This window comes from Lissotriton helveticus, chromosome 12, assembly GCF_964261635.1.
Source record: "Lissotriton helveticus chromosome 12, aLisHel1.1, whole genome shotgun sequence".
In the NCBI taxonomy this organism is placed as follows: Eukaryota; Metazoa; Chordata; class Amphibia; order Caudata; family Salamandridae; genus Lissotriton; species Lissotriton helveticus.
Genome location: NC_136073.1, coordinates 73637369 through 73656278, shown reverse-complemented (window position 1 = coordinate 73656278; position 18910 = coordinate 73637369). Strand labels below are relative to the sequence as shown.

General features: G+C 46.9%; 1 protein-coding gene across 2 annotated transcripts in view; it reads left to right on the top strand.

The window, feature by feature from the left end:
• Positions 1-18910, top strand: part of DNAH2 (dynein axonemal heavy chain 2) — a 3497426-nt gene that overhangs the window by 947938 nt on the left and 2530578 nt on the right. For both annotated transcript variants that reach the window (XM_078670326.1, XM_078670327.1), the window contains 2 exons: positions 11766-11922; positions 12737-12819. In XM_078670326.1, coding sequence (XP_078526452.1) covers positions 11766-11922; positions 12737-12819 — 240 coding nt within the window. The remainder of the gene's footprint in view (positions 1-11765; positions 11923-12736; positions 12820-18910) is intronic.

Here is an 18910-nt window from a genome sequence, read left to right as displayed (position 1 = left end):
CTGACCAGTTTACTGTCCCTATACTCAAGGCCTTCAAAATCAGCAGTCCGGGGCCCAGCCAACCCTTTTAGACACCTGGAGCAGACAGCAGCACATGCCCAGACTGCCTGGGGGCATATTAAGGGTAGGTTGATCTAGGGCGTCTGCAGGATGAGCCCCTGGCAAGAGTCGTAGGAAAATCTGGGGCTGGGGAGCAGGCACCTTGGTGCTGTGTCAAAGCATAAGGCAAGTCGAGAAAATACCATGCATACATCCCCCTATTTCCACCACACCCCACTTGAGCCACGAAACTGTACTGCTGCATTACCCAGACAAGCCTGCCTCACATAAAAAAGCCTAGACCTTGTAAACTTGTCGATAGAGAAGACAGATAAGAACCACATTTTGCCCCAGTATTGGAACTTTCATAGATTCCCATGCTTTGTATCATTCCCCTGTCGTCAGCCTGGGAGCCTCGGTAAATAGAAAATACCATAGCAGTATGTACAAAAGAGAAAGAAAGGCCTAGGCCTTATCTAATTTTGTAGCCTTACTACCTCTTTGTGTAAAAGAGACCAACACTTTGCAACAACCAATCAGATTAGCCTCGCCCCATAGAACCCTCAGGAGAGAGCCTCAGAGCCTCAGATTTTCTACCGCACGTTGTGCTAAGGGAGTCTCCTCTGAGCTCTGCTCAGTTTTTCTCTTCAGTTGGATTTCTACAACATTTTTAATCTTCAGGATGTCTGAAAAGAAAGCTTTATTCAAAGCCTGCTCCACATGTTCGAAGAAAAGACTTTATGTGGAAGATAAGCATAAAGATTGTATTTATTGCTTATATCCAGACCACAAAGCCACTGAGTGCAAGATCTGCAGAACCTTCTCAACTAAAACTCTGAGAGATCGGGAAGGAAGACTTCTGACTTGGCTACAAAAGATGAAGTCTCGGAAAGAGGTTCTGTCCAGTGACAGTGAGGATTCCTCCTCAGCTGCATCTTCAAGGAGGTCTAAAAAAAAGGGGTAGCTCTTCCCCCTCTACATCTGCTGAACCTCCTGCTAAAGCCTCTCAAAAGACTTCTGAAAAGTCTAAAAGGCTTAGTCCCAAAAAATCTCCTCATCATTCAAAGGAGAAGGAGGGACTCATCCCTGAGGTGCCATCTGGAAAAAAGGCAAGCCAAGGCCTTTCTGTGGCTTCTACTCCTTCAGAAAAAGAGAAGATTTTCAAAAAACCTTCAAATACACCTCAGGAAGCAAAAGGAGAGAAGAAAACCCGTCCATCGACGACGATCTCCTCAGGTACGTCGACGACGAAGACAAAACTTCATTGATTTCAGTTGTATCTCTGTCGACGGGCCCGTCGATGAGAGTTTCGCCGACAACATTGTCAACGATGACTTCGCCATCTACAGCTCCTGCATTGGTTTCATCGTCGAGGCGATGACAATGATCCTGACATCCACCTCGTCGACGATCAGCCCTCCTTCGATGGCTCATCCACCCTCAACGACAGTTCTTTCCATGGCGACGACGATCCCCTTGTCGACGACACCGTTGACGACAACATCGATGATCCAAAAAGTAAGGATTTCTATAAGGAAAATACTGATTACACCAGAGATGACATAACCCGCAGGGTGACACCATTGCCTCCACCTCTCCTACTGGAAAAAGAATATTCAGATGAAGACGAAAGTCCATATGGGGATGCATATAGTCCTTTTCAGCTTCAAGTGAAGTATCAAGATTCAGATTCAGGCGATTATTACCTGGATCAGCATCATCCAGAATCGCAATTCACTCCTCAGGACGCACATCAACAGACATCTGGCCAGGATATGGTGGCCATGCCGTCTTCATTGATAAATGATCTGCAGTTGATGTTGTTAGATTATAAAAAGAGGTTCCCATCTCAAACCTCAGAAACCAATCCACCTCCTCTGCCACCGCCCCAGCAAACTTCATTTACTCCTGTAGCTTAAACCTCTCAGACACAAGGTGACCAGCCTGGGACGGAAGGACGTAATGTGATTACAGTGCCTGATAATGATGATGATGACTCTTCTGATGAAGACCAAGATAGAGAGCATGTTCAAAATTCTGACACTGAATGGAACGACTATGTTATCCCTGATCCGGCATCTCCAACTTCGGATCCTGTGGATTCGCCTCCGGCGGATATAGGGGGCTTCCACAATCTTATGGAAAGGGCATCCAAACGATTTGGCCTACCTGTCCCTGTCTTGCACTCCGACTGTTTCTTATACAACTTCAAAGAGCCCTACAAGAAGTTGATCCGTTCCATACCAATTGTGGAATATGTTTGGAAGGAGGGCAAGAGAGTGATGCAGAATCCAGCTACTGTAACTCCGGTTCTACCGCGGCTGGAAAAGAAATATAAAGCCCCGGAGGACAGTCCGGCATGTCTTATTGGTCAACCTAAACCGGACTCGGTTATTTGCCATGCGGCACAACGAAAATCAAGGAGTCCTGCAGCACCCCTGACAGCTCTGCCTGATAGAGAAGGCAGGTGCTTGGATAACTTTGGGAAGAGGTTTTCTTCAATGTCTAGCCTCCTGGTTCGAGTCCTCGAACGCTCTCGCAATCTTGGGAAGATATGATCGCCAAATGTGGTGCGGTCTCTCTCCTTTCATTGATCAGCTACCAGAGAGTGCCAAGACGGAAGCAAGAAAGATTTTAGAAGAAGGGGAAAGATCTTCATCAGAAATTATAGATTGCGCAATGGACATTGCTACAACGGCTTTTAGGGCCTTAGCGGGATCAGCTGTCCTGAGGCGTCAGGGTTGGCTGAGATGTACCTGGTTTCGCCCGGAGGTGCAGAACAAAATTCTGGATCTGCCTTCTGACGGAGACATGCTGTTTGGCAAGCATGTAGCTGATGCTTTACAGGACATTAAAAAAGACACCGAAACTGAAAAATCCTTGGGTACGCTCCAATACCGAAAAGTACCTTTCCGGGGAGCAAGAGGCAGGGGATTCTCGACATACAGAGGAGGCTATCAGCAACGATTCTCCTCCTATTCGCAATCCTCTCAATCATATAAGCCTCAGTATTCCCAGTGACAAAATCAATTGTTGTCTTTCTCTCGCCAATCGTCCAGAGGCAAACAAGGGCGTCAAGGTAGAGACACCTCTAAACGCCAATAGCGGCTTCCTTGCTCTGTCTACTGGTCCTTCGCCTCTTGTTTCAAGGATAGGGGGAAGGATTGCGAATTTTCTTGATTGCTGGAAGATCATAACAACAGATCAGTGGGTCCTACAAATTGTTCAATTCGACCATACATTAGAATTCCAAAATTTACCACCTCCAAGAGTCCCTCGCGGTACAGAATCAAAACATCTGCACCTTCTCCGTCTCGAAGTCTCTTGTCTGCTCAGCAAAGGAGCAATAGAATCGGTGCCACCCACTCAAAGAGGAAAAGTGTTCTATTCCAGATTTTTCCTCATTCAGAAGACGGAAGACAAATGGCGCCCAATCTTGGACCTGAGGGAGCTCAACACCTATCTCATAAAACTCTCCTTTCGAATGGTCTCTCTTCAGGACGTTTTGCGTCTTCTAAATCCTGGGGATTACATGGAAACGCTGGATCTACAGGACGCATGTTTCCATATTCCGATCCACCCAGCTCACAGAAAATGTTTGCGCTTCACAGTAGTCAAGAGCCACTTTCAGTTCAGAGTCCTGCCCTTCGGGCTCAGATCCGCTCCTCGGATTTTCACAAAAGTATTAGCCCCGGTGGCGGCGTTCTTAAGGAAACAATCGCTAGAAGTTTTCCCATACCTAGACGATTGGTTAATCAAGGCTCCGTCTCGCAGCGTCAAGGGCTGTCGAAAATTGCATCCATCTTTTCAAAAACCTGGGTCTATGTCTCAACAAAGACAAGTCAGTCATTGCTCCGTCCAGGAGGGTCAGGTTCCTGGGCTCCATTCTGGATACAACAAATTGCAAAGCTTTCCCTTCGGAGGAGAGACAGAAAAAGCTAATCTCCTCAGCAATCCGGTTACAAGGGAGAAGATCCCTTTCAGTTCGTCTCTACAAGTCCTTTCTAGGATTGATATCATCTTGCATACCATTGAATTGAATTGAATTGAAATGATTCTTGTATAGCGCATGGCTACCCGGAGGCATCCCAGCGCTTGCAGCTGCAGAGGGGGAGGTTGAAGGGACGAGATATGTTGTAGGAAAGAGCCAAGTTTTTAGTTTCTTACGGAAGACAAGATGGTTGGGTTCTTGCCGCAGCGGGAGGGGCATGGAGTTCCACAACCTTGAGATGTTATAGGAGAAGAGGCGACCACCCGTGCGAGCCTTGTTGATTCTGCTGACTTGTGCCAAGTTAAGCTCGTTGGAACGGAGGTTTCTGGGGGTTCTGTGTGGTTTGATCAGATTGGCAAGAATGGGGGGGCCTTTACACTGAAGATTTTTGTGGGCTATGCAGAGGGCCTTGAAATGTACCCGTTCCTGTATAGGCAACCAGTGAAGCAATTTCAACGCTGGTTTAGCTGAGGAGCGGTGGTTGGCGCTTGTCAGCAATCTAGCAGCGGAGTTTTGTACTACCTGTAATTTCTGAATTACAGAGACTGGGGCTCCTAGGTACAGCGCGTTCCCGTAATCCAGCCTTGACAAAATCAAGGCTGGGAGCAGGATTTTTTTGGCTCTGTCGGGAAGTTGAGGGAGGATTTTACGGGTGGATTTGAGCAAGCAGACGCAGGTGGCCGCAGTTTTTCTGGCTTGTGCTTTAAATGTAAGATCTTTGTCTAGCCAAAAAACCTAGGCTCTTGATCACGCTTTTGGGAGTTGGGCTAGCGCCCATAGAAGATGGCCATAGCGTGGGGGAGTTAAATGATGCATTCCTGCCCAGTAACATCAGTTCGGTCTTTTGGTTGTTAAGTTTTAGCTGGGACAGGCTCATCCACTTTGATACCTCCTCCAGGCAGTCACTCAGACTCGTGTGTGATAATTCAGCCTGATTCAGAGAGACCACGAGCTGAGTGTCGTCAGCATAGCTGACCAATTCAATTCCGTAGGGGGCTACTATCTTAGCTAAGGGAGACATGTACACATTAAAAAGTGTGCGGCTAAGGGAGGAGCCCTGTGGCACCCCACACTGCAGAGGTAGTGGCGCGGAGTGGCAGTCTCCTTCAAATACTTTGAAATATCTCTCCGAAAGGAAGGATTCCAGCCAGGAAAGAGCTTTTCCCGAGACTCCGACTTCGTATAGACGGGCTAGAAGGATACGGTGGCTAACCGTATCGAAGGCGGCGCTGAGGTCCAGGAGGATGATGGCCACATTGCCACCTGTGTCCAGGATCCTCCTAGACTCCTCAACCACCTTAAGAAGCACCGTCTCCGTCCCTTGTCCCTGCCGGAAGCCCGTTTGAGAGGGATGGAGTAAATTGGAGGCCTCCAGGAAAGAGGACAGTTGCTGGTTGATGAGTCTTTCTGCCAATTTACTAATACCCGGGAGAAGAGAAATGGGACAGTAGTTACATAGGTCTCCAGGGTCCAAGTTAGGTTTCTTCAACAATGGTTTGACCATGGCCATTTTCCAGTCCTTTGGGACTGTTCCTGTTTCGATTGAGGTGTTAATCAGGTTAATAACTGGTGCTTCCATAATGGGCTGTACTAGCTTCAGGGTGTTAATTGGGGCGGGATCAAGGGGAGAGACACTTTTGATTGAGTTAAGAAGGGAGGGAAATAATTCCTTAGTGAGGGGGGAAAAGGAAGAGAGTTCGGGAATGGAGCCTTGAGAGAGGGGTGTGGGTAGCGGCGAAGGAACAAGGGTAGTGATGGGTGGGAGGGCCAGAAGAATATTTTGAATTTTATTGTGAAAGAAGAGTGCCAATTCTTCACAGCGAAGGACCGATGATTGAGGGACCTGAAAGGAATCAGGGTGTTTTAGCAGACTTTTGAAAATAGTGAAGATTTCTTTTGAAGAGTTGGAGGATGCAGAGATTTTCTCTGAATAAAAGGCTATTTTAGTGGTCTTTAGCGCAGCTTTGTAGGTTTTGATAGAGGCTCTATATTTGGTTTTGATTACTGGGTCAAAATGTTTCCTCCATAATCTCTCCTCTTTTTTACAGCTCTGTTTAAGTTTCTGGAGCTCTGGACTAAACCAAGGATGGTTAGTGCATCCCCTTTTTTGGGATACAGGTTTCTTAGGTAAGATGGCATCCAGTGAGTTCCCTATCCACTGGTTGAACTCTAAGTTTGCTTGGTTTATGTCATGATTAGCAGCTGGTAAGGAGATCCTTAGTGCTTCCGACCATTCGTTTATGTTAAGTTTGGACCAAGGTCTTATCTGTTTGGTACTAAACGATTTGGCCGGGGCTGTTGGAAGAGAGCTCCAGGAGAAGGGTATGATGGAGTGGTCTGACCATGGGATGGGGATCGGATGCGAAGTAGTTAGATCGACAATGTTGGAAAAAATGGGATCGAGCAGGTGTCCCTTTGTATGTGTGGGGTTTTGAATTTTTTGGATCATTTCACAGGTCTCTAGATCTTGAGTCAGATCCAGGGCTATCGTATCATGTGGATCATCGAAGTGGAGATTCAGATCTCCTAATATAGTAAAATTAGAGGCCGAGCTGGCAAGGTTCACAACAGCTTCCAGCAATGTCTTATGAAATTGTCCTAAGGATCCTAGTGGACGGTAAACTAAAAGCCCCGTGAAGGAGGCTGAGGGTGAGAGGGTGATCGAAAAATGGGCGTTTTCACAGTCCCGCAGTGGGCTGTCTAAAAAGCGACAGACTAAGTGCTCCTTATAAAGAATGGCGATCCCACCACCTACATGCCCTGTTCGGTCAAGATGCTGGATTAGGTAGCCCGGAGGTAGGGCCTGGACAATATCTGGGCCTGAGCTAGGCCCTAGCCATGTTTCAGTAAGGAACAGTGCGTCCAAATCCCCGTCCTGAAGTAAGAATGAGATCTCTAGGGCGTGTTTTGGCAGGGAGCGACAATTCAGCAGTGCCATATTCAGATTTTGTGCTTGTCTTTGCCTGATCTCTGCTGGTTCGATCAGTTGATAAGGACAGTGTCTGCAGTGGTATTGGTATTAGTTCCGCATTGCAGATTAAGAATGCCCCCCTTACAAGAACAACTAGACATGCAATGGCGCCAGGTGAAAGGCTCTTTCGAGGACAAGATAAAGATCACTCCTCCCATGAAAAGAGCAGCAGGTTCGTGGGCCATCAAGAAAAATGTCTTGAGGTCTTTCTTTCAGAATGCTTCCATCCCCTCTGGTTCTAACCATAGATGCTTCATTGGAAGGCTGGGGCGCGGTCTTGCTGGATCTCTAGGTGAGCAATCACTGGAAGGCAGAAGAACGTGCTCTTCATATAAATCTCTTGGAACTCAGAGCGATTCGCCTGGCCTTGCAGGCTTTCAAACCGAGGATTCAAAATACAACTGTGCTGGTCAGGACAGACAACACAACGGCCATTCATTACATAAACAAGCAGGGAGGTACAAGATCCCTTCTCCTCTCAAAGGAGGCCCAGGAGATATTGGAATGGGCGATTCTCCACAATGTAGTACTCTCGGCGGAGCACCTACCAGGCACTCTCAACACAGCAGCAGACACCGTAAGTCGTCTGAAATATGCCTGTCACGAGTGGGAAATAGATCAAGACACTCTGGAGGAGGTATTTCAACGTTGGGGTACTCCAACGATAGACTTGTTCGCAACCCCAGAAAACAGGAAATGCCAATTCTTTGCAAGCAGGCATCGCCATCGAGGATCGCTGGGGAATGCTCTTTCGATGTCCTGGTTAGGCGCATTTTGTTACGCCTTTCCTCCAATTCCCTTAATACCACGGCTTCTCAGGAAGATAAAGATGGAACCTTGCAGGATGATCTTAATAGCACTGGCGTGGCCTCACCAATTCTGGTTCATGGAACTCCTCCTGCTGGCCCAGGATCAGCCATATCACCTTTGTCCCATCCCATCTCTTTTGACAATGTCCCAGGGACAGGTGTTACGTCCAGATCCGAGCTCTCTCCATTTGAAAGCATGGCTCCTGAGCACAGAGAATTCCACGCTCTAGATATTCCTCAGGAGTGTAGAGACATTTTATCTCAAGCTCGCGCACCAAGTACGAATAAAACGTATCGTGCTAAATGGAAGCGTTTCTGTCTGTGGTATCATAGGGAGCACATCCATCCATTTTCTTCAGCTCCTCATCAAATTCTGCCTTACATTCTATCTTTGGCTAAATCAGGTCTTTCTCATTCTTCCATGAAAGCTCATCTGGCGGCTATTTCAAGGTACAGGAGGTCAGCTGCGGGTCCATCACTTTGGTCGGCTAGTATTATCAAACAATTCCTGAAAGGTCTGTTCAGGGTCTTTCCACCAGTGCAGCCACCATCTCCATCCTGGAATCTTAATCTGGTTTTGGCTCATCTGATGAGACCTCCGTTCGAGCCTATTCACAGAGCGGATTTGAAATTCTTCTCATGGAAATTAGCTCTCCTTCTGGCGCTTACCTCTGCTAGGAGAGTAGGAGAGTTGCAAGCTCTCTCCATCCTAGAGCCTTTTCTACAATTCAAGAAGGATTCTATGTTTTTAAGAACCAATCCAAAGTTTATCCCGAAGGTTCCTTTGGATTTCCATTTGAATGAGCCAGTAGTTCTGAAATCATTTTTTCCTTGTCCTACGACGCCAGCGGAACGTTCTCTTCATTCCTTGGATGTCCAAAGATGTCTCAAATTTTATCTTGAAAGTACAAAGGATTTCAGGAAATCATCCCAGCTTTTTGTGGTTTTTAGTGCACCCCGGAAAGGACTGCCTATCTCGAAGCAAGGGATTTCAAGCTGGATTACAAGCGCGATTGGTTACTGCCACAAATCGGCAGGAAAACCATTGGAGAGACAGGTTCAAGCTCACTCCACAAGGTCTGTCTCATCTTCAGCAGCTCTCTTTGCTAGAGTCCCTACAAAGGACATTTGTAGGGCGACCACATGGAGCAGCGCCCATACCTTCACGAAACATTACTGCCTGGACTCTTTCATGAAGAGCGAAGCGGCAGTAGGACAAGCTGTACTGAGGAACCTTTTCCAATGAGAGGTGAGCTTTCCCTTCTATCCCTCCTTCCTATGATTGCACATTTTGTATCACATAAGTTTTCTACATGTACTGTTACAAGTTATAGATGCTTATATAAGTATGCTTAGGCTGAAATGTTGGGTTACGCTTGTAACAAAATGTACAGAGATATTGTGCTGCTAGCTACTCTGATACAAAGCATGGGAATCTATGAAAGTTCCAATACTGGGGCAAGAAAACAAGTTACTTACCTGTAACTTTGGTTCCCCAGTATTGGTAACTTCATAGATTCCCATACGCCCACCCTCCTCCCTGGGGAAAGCTCAGCCTTCAGCAGAAATGTTTTTTTTACACAACGGCTGTGAAAATCTGAGGTTCTGAGGCTCGCTCCTGAGGGTTCTATGGAGTGAGGCTAATCTGATTGGTTGTTGCAAAGTTTTGGTATCTTTTACACAAAGAGGTAGTTAGGCTACAAAATGAGATGAGGCCTAGGCCTTTCTTTCTCTTTTGTACATACTGCTACGGTATTTTCTATTTACCGAGGCTCCCAGGCTGACGACGGGGGAATGATACAAAACATGGGAATCTATGAAAGTTACCAATACTGGGGAACCAAAGTTACAGGTAAGTAACTTGTTTTCTTCTTTTGCATGGAGCTAAGAATATCAGGACATTTTGTAAGAGTAGCAATTCCCACTAAAACAAATCACTGGCTCAAACAAAGTACTCTGGGAGGAGCTGAGGACAGTAGTGTGAGTAGGTCTCCCCTTATCCAAACAAGACAAAAGGTGGTGGGCAAGGACGAAGTAATAGGAGGCATACAGGACTTCCTCTGACTAAGGTGAAGAAAAGGGAGATAAAAGACAGAATGTTTCTGGGGGGTTGCATCACCAAGAAAGAGAGGATAGAAATGGAGATAGCAGAAGGGGGAGCATGGGTTGTCTCCCCGTGTAATACTGAAACAAGTGACTTATTTGATCGGGGCAGAGAAAGGACTACAGGGTTTTTATTTGTTTTACATGAAGGGCATTCACCAGGATGGATTCAACATTCTGTCAATCCAACAGGAAAACTTTGAGGGCACATTTAATAGAGAAATGTTATTCACGATTTTTCCTAAGTACACTTTTTCTCCAGAATCACTCAAATGTAGCAATTTCTTACAAATGCAAGGTAGTGTCAGTTGAAAGACAGTTCCCTTTTCTATTTTTCTAGTACAAGTTAATTCATAAACCTCAATTTACAAAATTTCTAGCACATTTGTGGTGAAAATAATTAATTGAATTATTCAGTTCTTTCCTAACTGTGACACCTTGCTTTCGTTTATTGTGACATGCTCATCATTTATAGACATCTGTTATTCCTGCAAACCATATGGTGACAGACTACCCTTTCTGTGAAAAATGGCACAAAGAACCTGACTGCTTGAAACCTTTTTATCAATCCTGTTCTACTTTTATATCTTCATAGAAGTTGCTCTGGCAAGCAAAGCATTTATAGCTTCGTAGACATTGTAATGTTTCTTTGAGTCTTTTGTTTTACCTGCAGCATTTTCCTTGTGTGCATGTACACCCATGTAATCTAAAACATAGTATAAAGCCTTTCAACGACATTCTGCAATTGATGTTCTCTGTAAAGATGACTCCCAAGTCCCTTCATGTTTTCTCATATTGTTACACTTTCTGGTGCTCAGTTTGTACAGGTCATGCTTAGTAAAATGTATGGCTAAAATGTCTATCTGAACATCAAACATCTAGTTTTTAAACCCATTTGCCCACCGATGTTTAACTCGGGAGCGCAAACGGCACATTTTTGGAGTGTAAATTCACAGTTGAAATACTCAAACCACGAATAGACACTGTTAATCACACAAACGTGCACATATGACTAAGCCAGTGCCCAGTGCCTGGGGCCGATTGGGTATTTCAAGGCAGGAATGCCATAAGGAGTTACCAAACTGCTGCATATGTACATGTTCATGAGTATTTTGCGTTTTAGATACTGAAATGTACTCAGATCAAGAGCAAATCTTTATCCGGGATGGGAGTGGGGACTGGATACTTATTGAGGCTGTAGATAAAATATATTTCGTTTGTGGAGAAAAAGCAGAAAAAGGAAAGTTAACAAGTACATTTGAACTTGAAATAACTCTGACCAAAGCTTAGGTAGCAGAGCTCTAGAAGGCCATAAGAGATTGTCACCAACTTCTTTCTCATCAGAAGTGTTTTAAAGTAAACTCAAGGAAGAGGCAACAACACTATTTCCATAGTTCAAGGGTAGAATCAGATTTCACAATGTTAGATCCACCCATTGTGTGCGATAGCAAATATAGAGTTATAACAGATTACATTCCACACTTTGGATGGCCCAGTAAATATCTTTACCGGGAATGAGGTATTTACAAGTTGTGGTAAATACCTCCTATTCCGAGTTTTTAACCCAGAAATGAGGCTTAACATTCAGACTTGTACTTAATGCTCGGCATTTTGCATGGTTTGCTTTTTTGATAAGCATTTTCCCCAGAAATTTGAACAATTTTGACCTGCTGGAATCAATCAGGAGAAACTGTGAGGTGTGATCATTAACTCTTGTTTGCACAGGAATTGAAATTAGCCCTTTACAAGTAATCAGGGCCATAGTTTGCAATTAGTAGCACATCTGATCGTTATCTGCATCATCATTACGCGTTTTTCCCCATTTCTTACTTTGTGGCTGATTTTTTCGTAGACACTGGGCCCAGGTGAAGAATGAGATACAGAAGACATTTGACCAGACAGCAGCTGACTTCACACTTGAGAAGATTGTGGAGCTGGGCTTGGAACAGCACTATGACAAAATCAATGAAATCTCATCTGCAGCCACCAAGGAGCTTGGTATTGAGCAGGTACCTGTTAGTTAATCAAGCAATATACCGGCCCCTGGAAGCTTGTTAAGGAGTGGATATCCTGTTACGGATGACATTTGGCCACATCATTTCCTCTCTGGCCACGTAAAAGATAGGACGTCTTTGCAATGTTGAGCAGTTCACTGATGGTACATTGTTCTGAACCTTGTATGTTTGTGTTCTGCTGGAAAGTGAAGGCATGGTTGTGTAAAAGGATATAGTTAATTTTTAGATTTAGTTACAAATATACATTCTTACTAGGATTGGATTATTAACAATGTTTGAAATCAACAACCACACAGATCTCAGTGAGAGTAACACCTCTTCAGTAACCACACATTGGGCTGCCATGTTTGGAATCCTTGCGCCTTTCTAAAGATTTCATTTTCAGATCTGTGGAGAAAGTAACGAGGCAGAGCGGGTTAGACTTGGGTGAATGTTACTGTTTGATCTCCCTTTGGGGCATTTTGTGCAGAATGATAATTTTTGTATTGCTTTTCTGTTTTTTGTGTCCCTTTTGCATCTGCATCTTGGCCCTGTCTCCCACCCCTGAAACTATGCTGCTTTTTGGCACTGACTAACCATGCACAAGAGTGACTACTTCTTGTAAGCTCTTTTCCCATTTGACAACGATGTTTCACAATCTCTGTCTTCTCTTTCATTGTACCTTGAGCTACACGAACATTTATGCTTTAATGAAGGGTCTTTGCGCTCCTTGAAACAATATGCAGCACTACAAATTGAATGCTTGCTCAATGCATGGTTGCCAAACACTGACCTTGCCTCTTAATCAGTGTTTTTCTGCCTTTTACAGACCCTGGAACACATTGCCAGAACTTGGGACAACACAGTTCTAGACATAGTTCCTTACAAGGACAAAGGGCACCATAGACTGCGGTGAGTACTGTTCAAAAAGATGTATACTAAGTGAACATGTACAATGCATATGCCTTTGAGTTGTAATTTTCCACATGGTGGTGCTAGTTCCTGGAGACTTTGCACATAATGCTGCAGGTTTTTAAACAATTTAATTCCTCATTTTCATGAAGTATATTTTTGGAGGCTCGTAGTACAAAGCTCTCCAGGTACAAATTTGGTAGAACTGAAACAAGTAGTTTAATGAGTTCTGGATAGATAGCATTTTCTGAGCAATGCCTACTTTGCTGGCTTTGTATGAAACTGGCACAGTGAAATATGGTTTGGACTGGAGCTACATGTGAATTCCAGCAATCAAACATGTTAACTGACAAACAGAGTTCTTATCGCAGGCATGATGTTGGAAGGACTCTAGGATACAAAAATCAGCAGAACTCTTCTTAGAAGTGGGTCAAACAAACAAGTGAGCTTCTAGAAGGAGAATTCGTACTGGTACCATGCTCCAGGGTAGTGCCAGCCGTGCTGTAAAGGATTGTGGACACAGGCATCTATCCCGTTTCAGTTCCTGTCATGAAGTAAACCAGTGTCCTCACTTGTGCTGACCAGTCAGTCATCCATAGCCCAACAAAGAAATTTTCCCTAAGATAGAAAAAGAGCAGTTTGGGTACTTTTTAATTACAAGGTAGAGATTGACTTTGCCTGGAGGCACATGCAAGCTACCACCAGTGGGATCATTTGGTGCTTCTAGCCAAACATTTGAAAAAGGTTTAGGCAGTTGCACTTTCAAGGTAAAACAAGAAAAAGGTAGAGAATGGGAGAGATAGTGCAAGGTTCTTTGGATTGTTGTCCGAGCAGCCAGACTTATCCTTATCCCTTCTGTTCATTGACTTACGTTTCCTGTCAGCGGAAACACATAAGAAATGGCTGTGCAGACTAGATTTGTGACCAGGCAGTAAGCAGCTTCCTTCCTCATGTCCTTCCATCACTGAGTTTAACTTTCTGGATCCTCTATAACAGCACCATCCTTAGGACATCATGAATATTGTGAAAGTTGCTGTGTATCTTGCTGCATCATCCTCTTCTGATTTCCTGCTAACCAGGTCCCCAGTGTCAGTGTTCTTTCCCTAAACTATACTATTGTTCCACAATTGGCACCACTTTAGCCTTGATGTAAGCCCCTGGTAAATGGTAGCCTGGGTACCTAGGGCCTTGGGTTTAAAGATGGTCCCTAAGGGCTGTTGCATGATCTGTGTCACCTTTAGGTCGCCTCACCAAGCTCGTGCACACTGCCATTTCAGCCTGCGTGTCTTGGTGCAGAGAAAAAAGAAGAGTCGACATGACCCACATCCCTGTGTGCCATGCCTGCAAAGCACTGCATGTGGTATAGGTAAGTCATCCCTACAGCAGGCCTGACAGCCCCAATGCAGGGTGCACTTTACTCATGTGTGGGCATATTTGCATGAGTGGATGTGTTCCTGTGATATATAAGTTCACTCGTAGGTACCACAAGTGCACACGGAAGACATAACTAATATATGGGCTGGACACTCATGGGCTGGACTCTCAGCTGTATGACGGCTTCACTGTACCCCCAGATGTTTGGTACCAAACATCTCATCTTAATAAATCCACACTGATGCCAGTGGTGGATTTATGGAGAAAAGCACCCACAGGACACCTTAGAGGTGCCCCATTGCAAACCTCTGACTACTAGTGTGTCGACTGACTGGACTTGATCAGCCAGCCACCGTGGACAAGTTTGTGACCTGCTGCGGTGAGAGCCATCACTCTCAAAGGCCTGGAACAAAGCCTGCTCTGGGTGGAGGTGTTTTCACCTCCTCCACGCAGGAATGTTATTCCAGGGCAGGAAGCTTCAAGGGCCATGCCACCTTTGTTATGTGGCCCAGACCTTTCAGGATTGTGGAGATGCCACCTCCCGTCCAAGCTCCACTTGTTGGCGGAAAGACAGGCGGTAAAATTAGTAAGATTAGGAGGTGTGCCCACACCAAGCCAGCACCACACCTAAGGTGGACCAACTGATATGGATACCACCTTTTCAAATTCCTCCATCTTGTTTTGGATGGAATTAGCCTTCAGGAAGTGGTCAAACAGAGAGTGTAGACACCCTAAAGATAGGCAGCCCATTGGCTACTGCCTGGTACTCCTCTTAACATCCCTACATTGAGTATTTAAGTTCCACCCCTGAACTGAAGAACTCCGATTTAACGGATCAGGAGAAGAAGGATGAAGAAGAGTCACTGCCTGGCGAAACTGCAGAAGAACTGAGAACTTTTGGTGCAAACCCCTGCCTGCCTGCAACTCTCTCGACAGTTTCGACAGAGTGATTCGTCCTGCAAGATGGAGATTTACCACAGCCTTTTTGTTTTGATTTTGAAAGTATCTTCTACATCATACCACAGCCTTGGGAAGCCTCCCAGCACTTGAAAGATCACCTATAGTCTCCCTTGGAGTAGAGGATCCCCTGCAGGCACTGAAAAGCAGAGTCGGGTCCACTGCCTTGCAGCTTCCCCGTCCGACCAACACTGCAGATGACTAGGAAGAGGTACCCATGCTCTGGAGGTTCAGTTCTGTCTTTGCACTGAGTGTGAAGACACCAGGAGCAACTGGAGCTGTGCATCACCAATACCCGGGGTACCGGATGCCCTGCATCAAACACCTACAGCAAGAGTCCAATCCTGATTCTAACTGCACCACAACCGAGCAGCCATCGAGGGATGTCAGCATTACTGAGGCCCACTTTTTGAGTGGCCCAGCTGTACTGATTTTGCCCCTGACAGTTGTTTGTCCCTAGCTGTGAGTAACACCTTTGCGCATGCTGCCCATTCTACCTAACACCTCTTCACCCGAGCCGCCCAGCCTGTGTACTAAATAATGAGCTGTGTCCCTTTGCTCCAAGGCCCCTTGCGACCCAGTCCCCCGTTTGGGAGCTCTCAGACTTGTCCCCAAGTCCGCCTATGCAGCCTGCAGGTGGTCGTGTGAGAGGGATGTCTTCAAGGAAGATAGGTTTCAAGCCGTGCAGTGCCTGTCACGCATGATGCCGGTTACCGACCCCCACTTCGTTGGTCTCTGATGTCTCTAGCACGACCATGACTCGTAGTTGTGCTCGGACTGCTGGGCCACGGCTCCGAAGGCCTTGCGGGAGCAGGCGATAAAACTCTTCGCGGCCCAGAAGTCAACACCATCAAGTGAGACTCTGAGGAGATCCCAGTCTCGATTGAAGAAGAGGAGGTTGCGGGACTGCTCCCATAGCCCCAAGTCCTCTTCATCCCACTCGAGGCCCTCTGGACACTCGGGGAAGAGGAATAAGAAGAAGAAGTCCAAGCAGACTTCCTCTTCACCTCGGCTGTCATCCTTCAGTTTCTGCGGAGCCGGAGCCTGGGTCGACTTCGCGACTCCCTCCCTTTCCTGGAGCCGGAGCAACCCGCACTCCAGTGAAAGAGTTTTAAGAGGCCATGCGCCATGTATTTGAGCGGGTGGACCCTGCACTCGGGCCCGTGGGGTTAGAAGGGGCCCCATCGGGTTGGACGCCGTCGACTCCAGCTATGGTGCCAGTGGGGCCTTCTGGATCCGATACCGTATCCGGGTCGGCGCCGGTCATGCCAATGCGACATCCCCCAACTTCGGACCCGAAGTTGGTGCACACAGTATCGCCGGTGCCTGCCCCACCCTCATCCCCGATGCCACGAAGCTGGAATGATATTGTTCTACGCCGATTCTGACGCCAACTAAACCTACGTGTTCTATGTTGTTGCCTGAGCAATTTGAAGATGTGCTAGGCTTTGGGGAGGAATGGGAGGTGGATTTGGACCCTCTGGAACACCAGGAAGACTCTGCGGAGCAGTTGGACTGGTATAGGGAACTTGCAGAGAACAGTGGACTGGATACTTCTCCAAATACTGGCATGCTTTCTCTGCCTACAGTGGTGGTAAAGAGGGCAGCTGAAGTTCTAGGACTGGAACTACCCTCAGTGCAGGTCAGGACAGATCTCCTGACTGAGGTGCTTCAACCTGGGGCTTCCACTGACGAACCCTTTTTGCCCTTTAATGAGGCACTTACGGATGTCCTTCTAGGCACGTGTTCCAAGCCTACCACAGAGGCTCCTGTGAATAGGACGTTTCACACCACCAATGCCCAACACCGGGTGATCCGAAGTTCCTCAGCCAACACCCACTCCTGAAAGTTTGGTGGTTCAGGCCTCTACTTCCCAAGGCACGTTCCCTTCCGCTCCTCTGTATAGGGAATCCAAGAGGTTGGATGCATTTGGGAAGAAATTGTTTTCTTCCTCCAGCCTGACATTGCGGTCGGGGAATACCGCATGCTTATTGAGCTGTTTCTCCCACTCCCTTTGGAGAAGGTTGCGCAAGTGCTGCCACAAGTCCCAGAGGAGGCTCTGGCTGTACTCTCGCAAGCAGTCAAGGATGGGGGAGATGCAGCTAGATTCACCACTCAGTGTGGCCTAGATACAACAGATTCACTACTCAGATCGATTAGTGGCCTTAAGGTGCCACGTCTGGCTTAGGACAACTGGCTTCTCAGGCGATGTCCAAGCAAATCTGATGGAAATGCCCTTTGATGGAACCCATCTTTTTGGGGAAAATTCAGGCTCTGCCGTGGTCAGATTCAAGGACTCTCGAGCTAAGGCCAAGTCCATAGGCCTTTCCTCTACTCCTTGTGGCCAATCTTCCTTTCCCTCCTTTTGTGGCAACAGAAAGGGTTTCCTGCCGTGTCAACCCTATCCCAGCCACTGTCCTGCACAGACTTCACAAGCCGTGCGGGGACGTGGACGCAGTGCATTCCGATCCAGAAGTCATTGGCCACCCTGCCCCCGGTAGCCGCAGCCTCCAAGCACTCCTAGGCTGACTCTGTAAGACCACAATACCCCAGTTTGTGAGAGAATTAGTCATCCTTTCCATTCGGTTTCAGAAGTAGGCAGTGGTTGTTATTCCCGCTAATTTCTGATTCCAAAGAAGAGCAAAGGGTTACGGCCCATTTTAGATCTTCAGACCGTCAATGTCTTCCTCAAGAAGGAGAAGTTCAAGATGCTCACTCTAGCTCAGGTCTTGGCTGCTCTGGACCAGGAAGACTGGATGGTAGCGTTGGATCTACAGGATGAGTATTTTCACATCCCCATCCTCTCGGGCCACAGGCATTACTTTCAGTTCAAGGTAGGCCGCAAGCACTTTCTGTTTACCGTTCTCCCCTTCGGCCTTACCAGTGCCTCTCGGGTGTTCACCAAAGTGATGGCGGTGGTCGCAGCTCATTTGCGCAGGTTAGGGCTATCAGTCTAGCCCTACCTCAACGACTGACTGACTGTTGAAGGCGCCCTCACCCGAGGCTGTCGTCTCCCACATTCAGACTACGGCGGACCTCCTGCATCTGCTGAGGTTCTCTATAAACGTGCCAAAGTCACACCTGAAACCTTCTCAGATGCTCCTTTTCATTGGAGCTGTTGTGGACACAGTTCAGTTTCGGTCCTATCCTCTTGAGCAGCGAGTTCAGGTTATGATTCCGATGTTTCAGCCTCTATCCTGTTTTTCGGAGATACTGACTCTGAGGCTGCTGGGCTTCATGGCCTCCTGCATCCTGTTAGTGAAGCATGCCAGGTGGTGTATGCAGGCTCTGCAGTAGGACTTGAGGTTCGAGTGTGAACATTGTCGAGGAAATCTCACCAACATGGTCCAGATCTCGGAAGGAACTGTTAGAGCTCTGCAGTGGTGGTTGACAAACCACGATTGGGTTAATGGCAGACCCCTCTCCCGTACCCAACCAGATCTCACAGTAGTGACAGATGCGTCACTTCTGGGGTGGGGCGGACATTTGGGAGAGGTGGAGATCATGGTACACTGGTCTCGAGCAGAGTTGGGGTTCCACATCAATTTGTTGGAACTCTGAGTAATTCGGTTTGCATTGAAGGCATTTCTTGCCTCTGTCAAGGGGAAGTAAGTGCAGGTGTTCACGGACAAGACCACCGCCATGTGGTACTGTAACAAGCAGGGCGGGTGCGGTCGCGGACCCTTTTGTCAAGAGGCCCTGCGTCTCTGGACGTGGCTGGAACAGCAGGGCATAACCCTGATGGTTCAACACCTGGCAG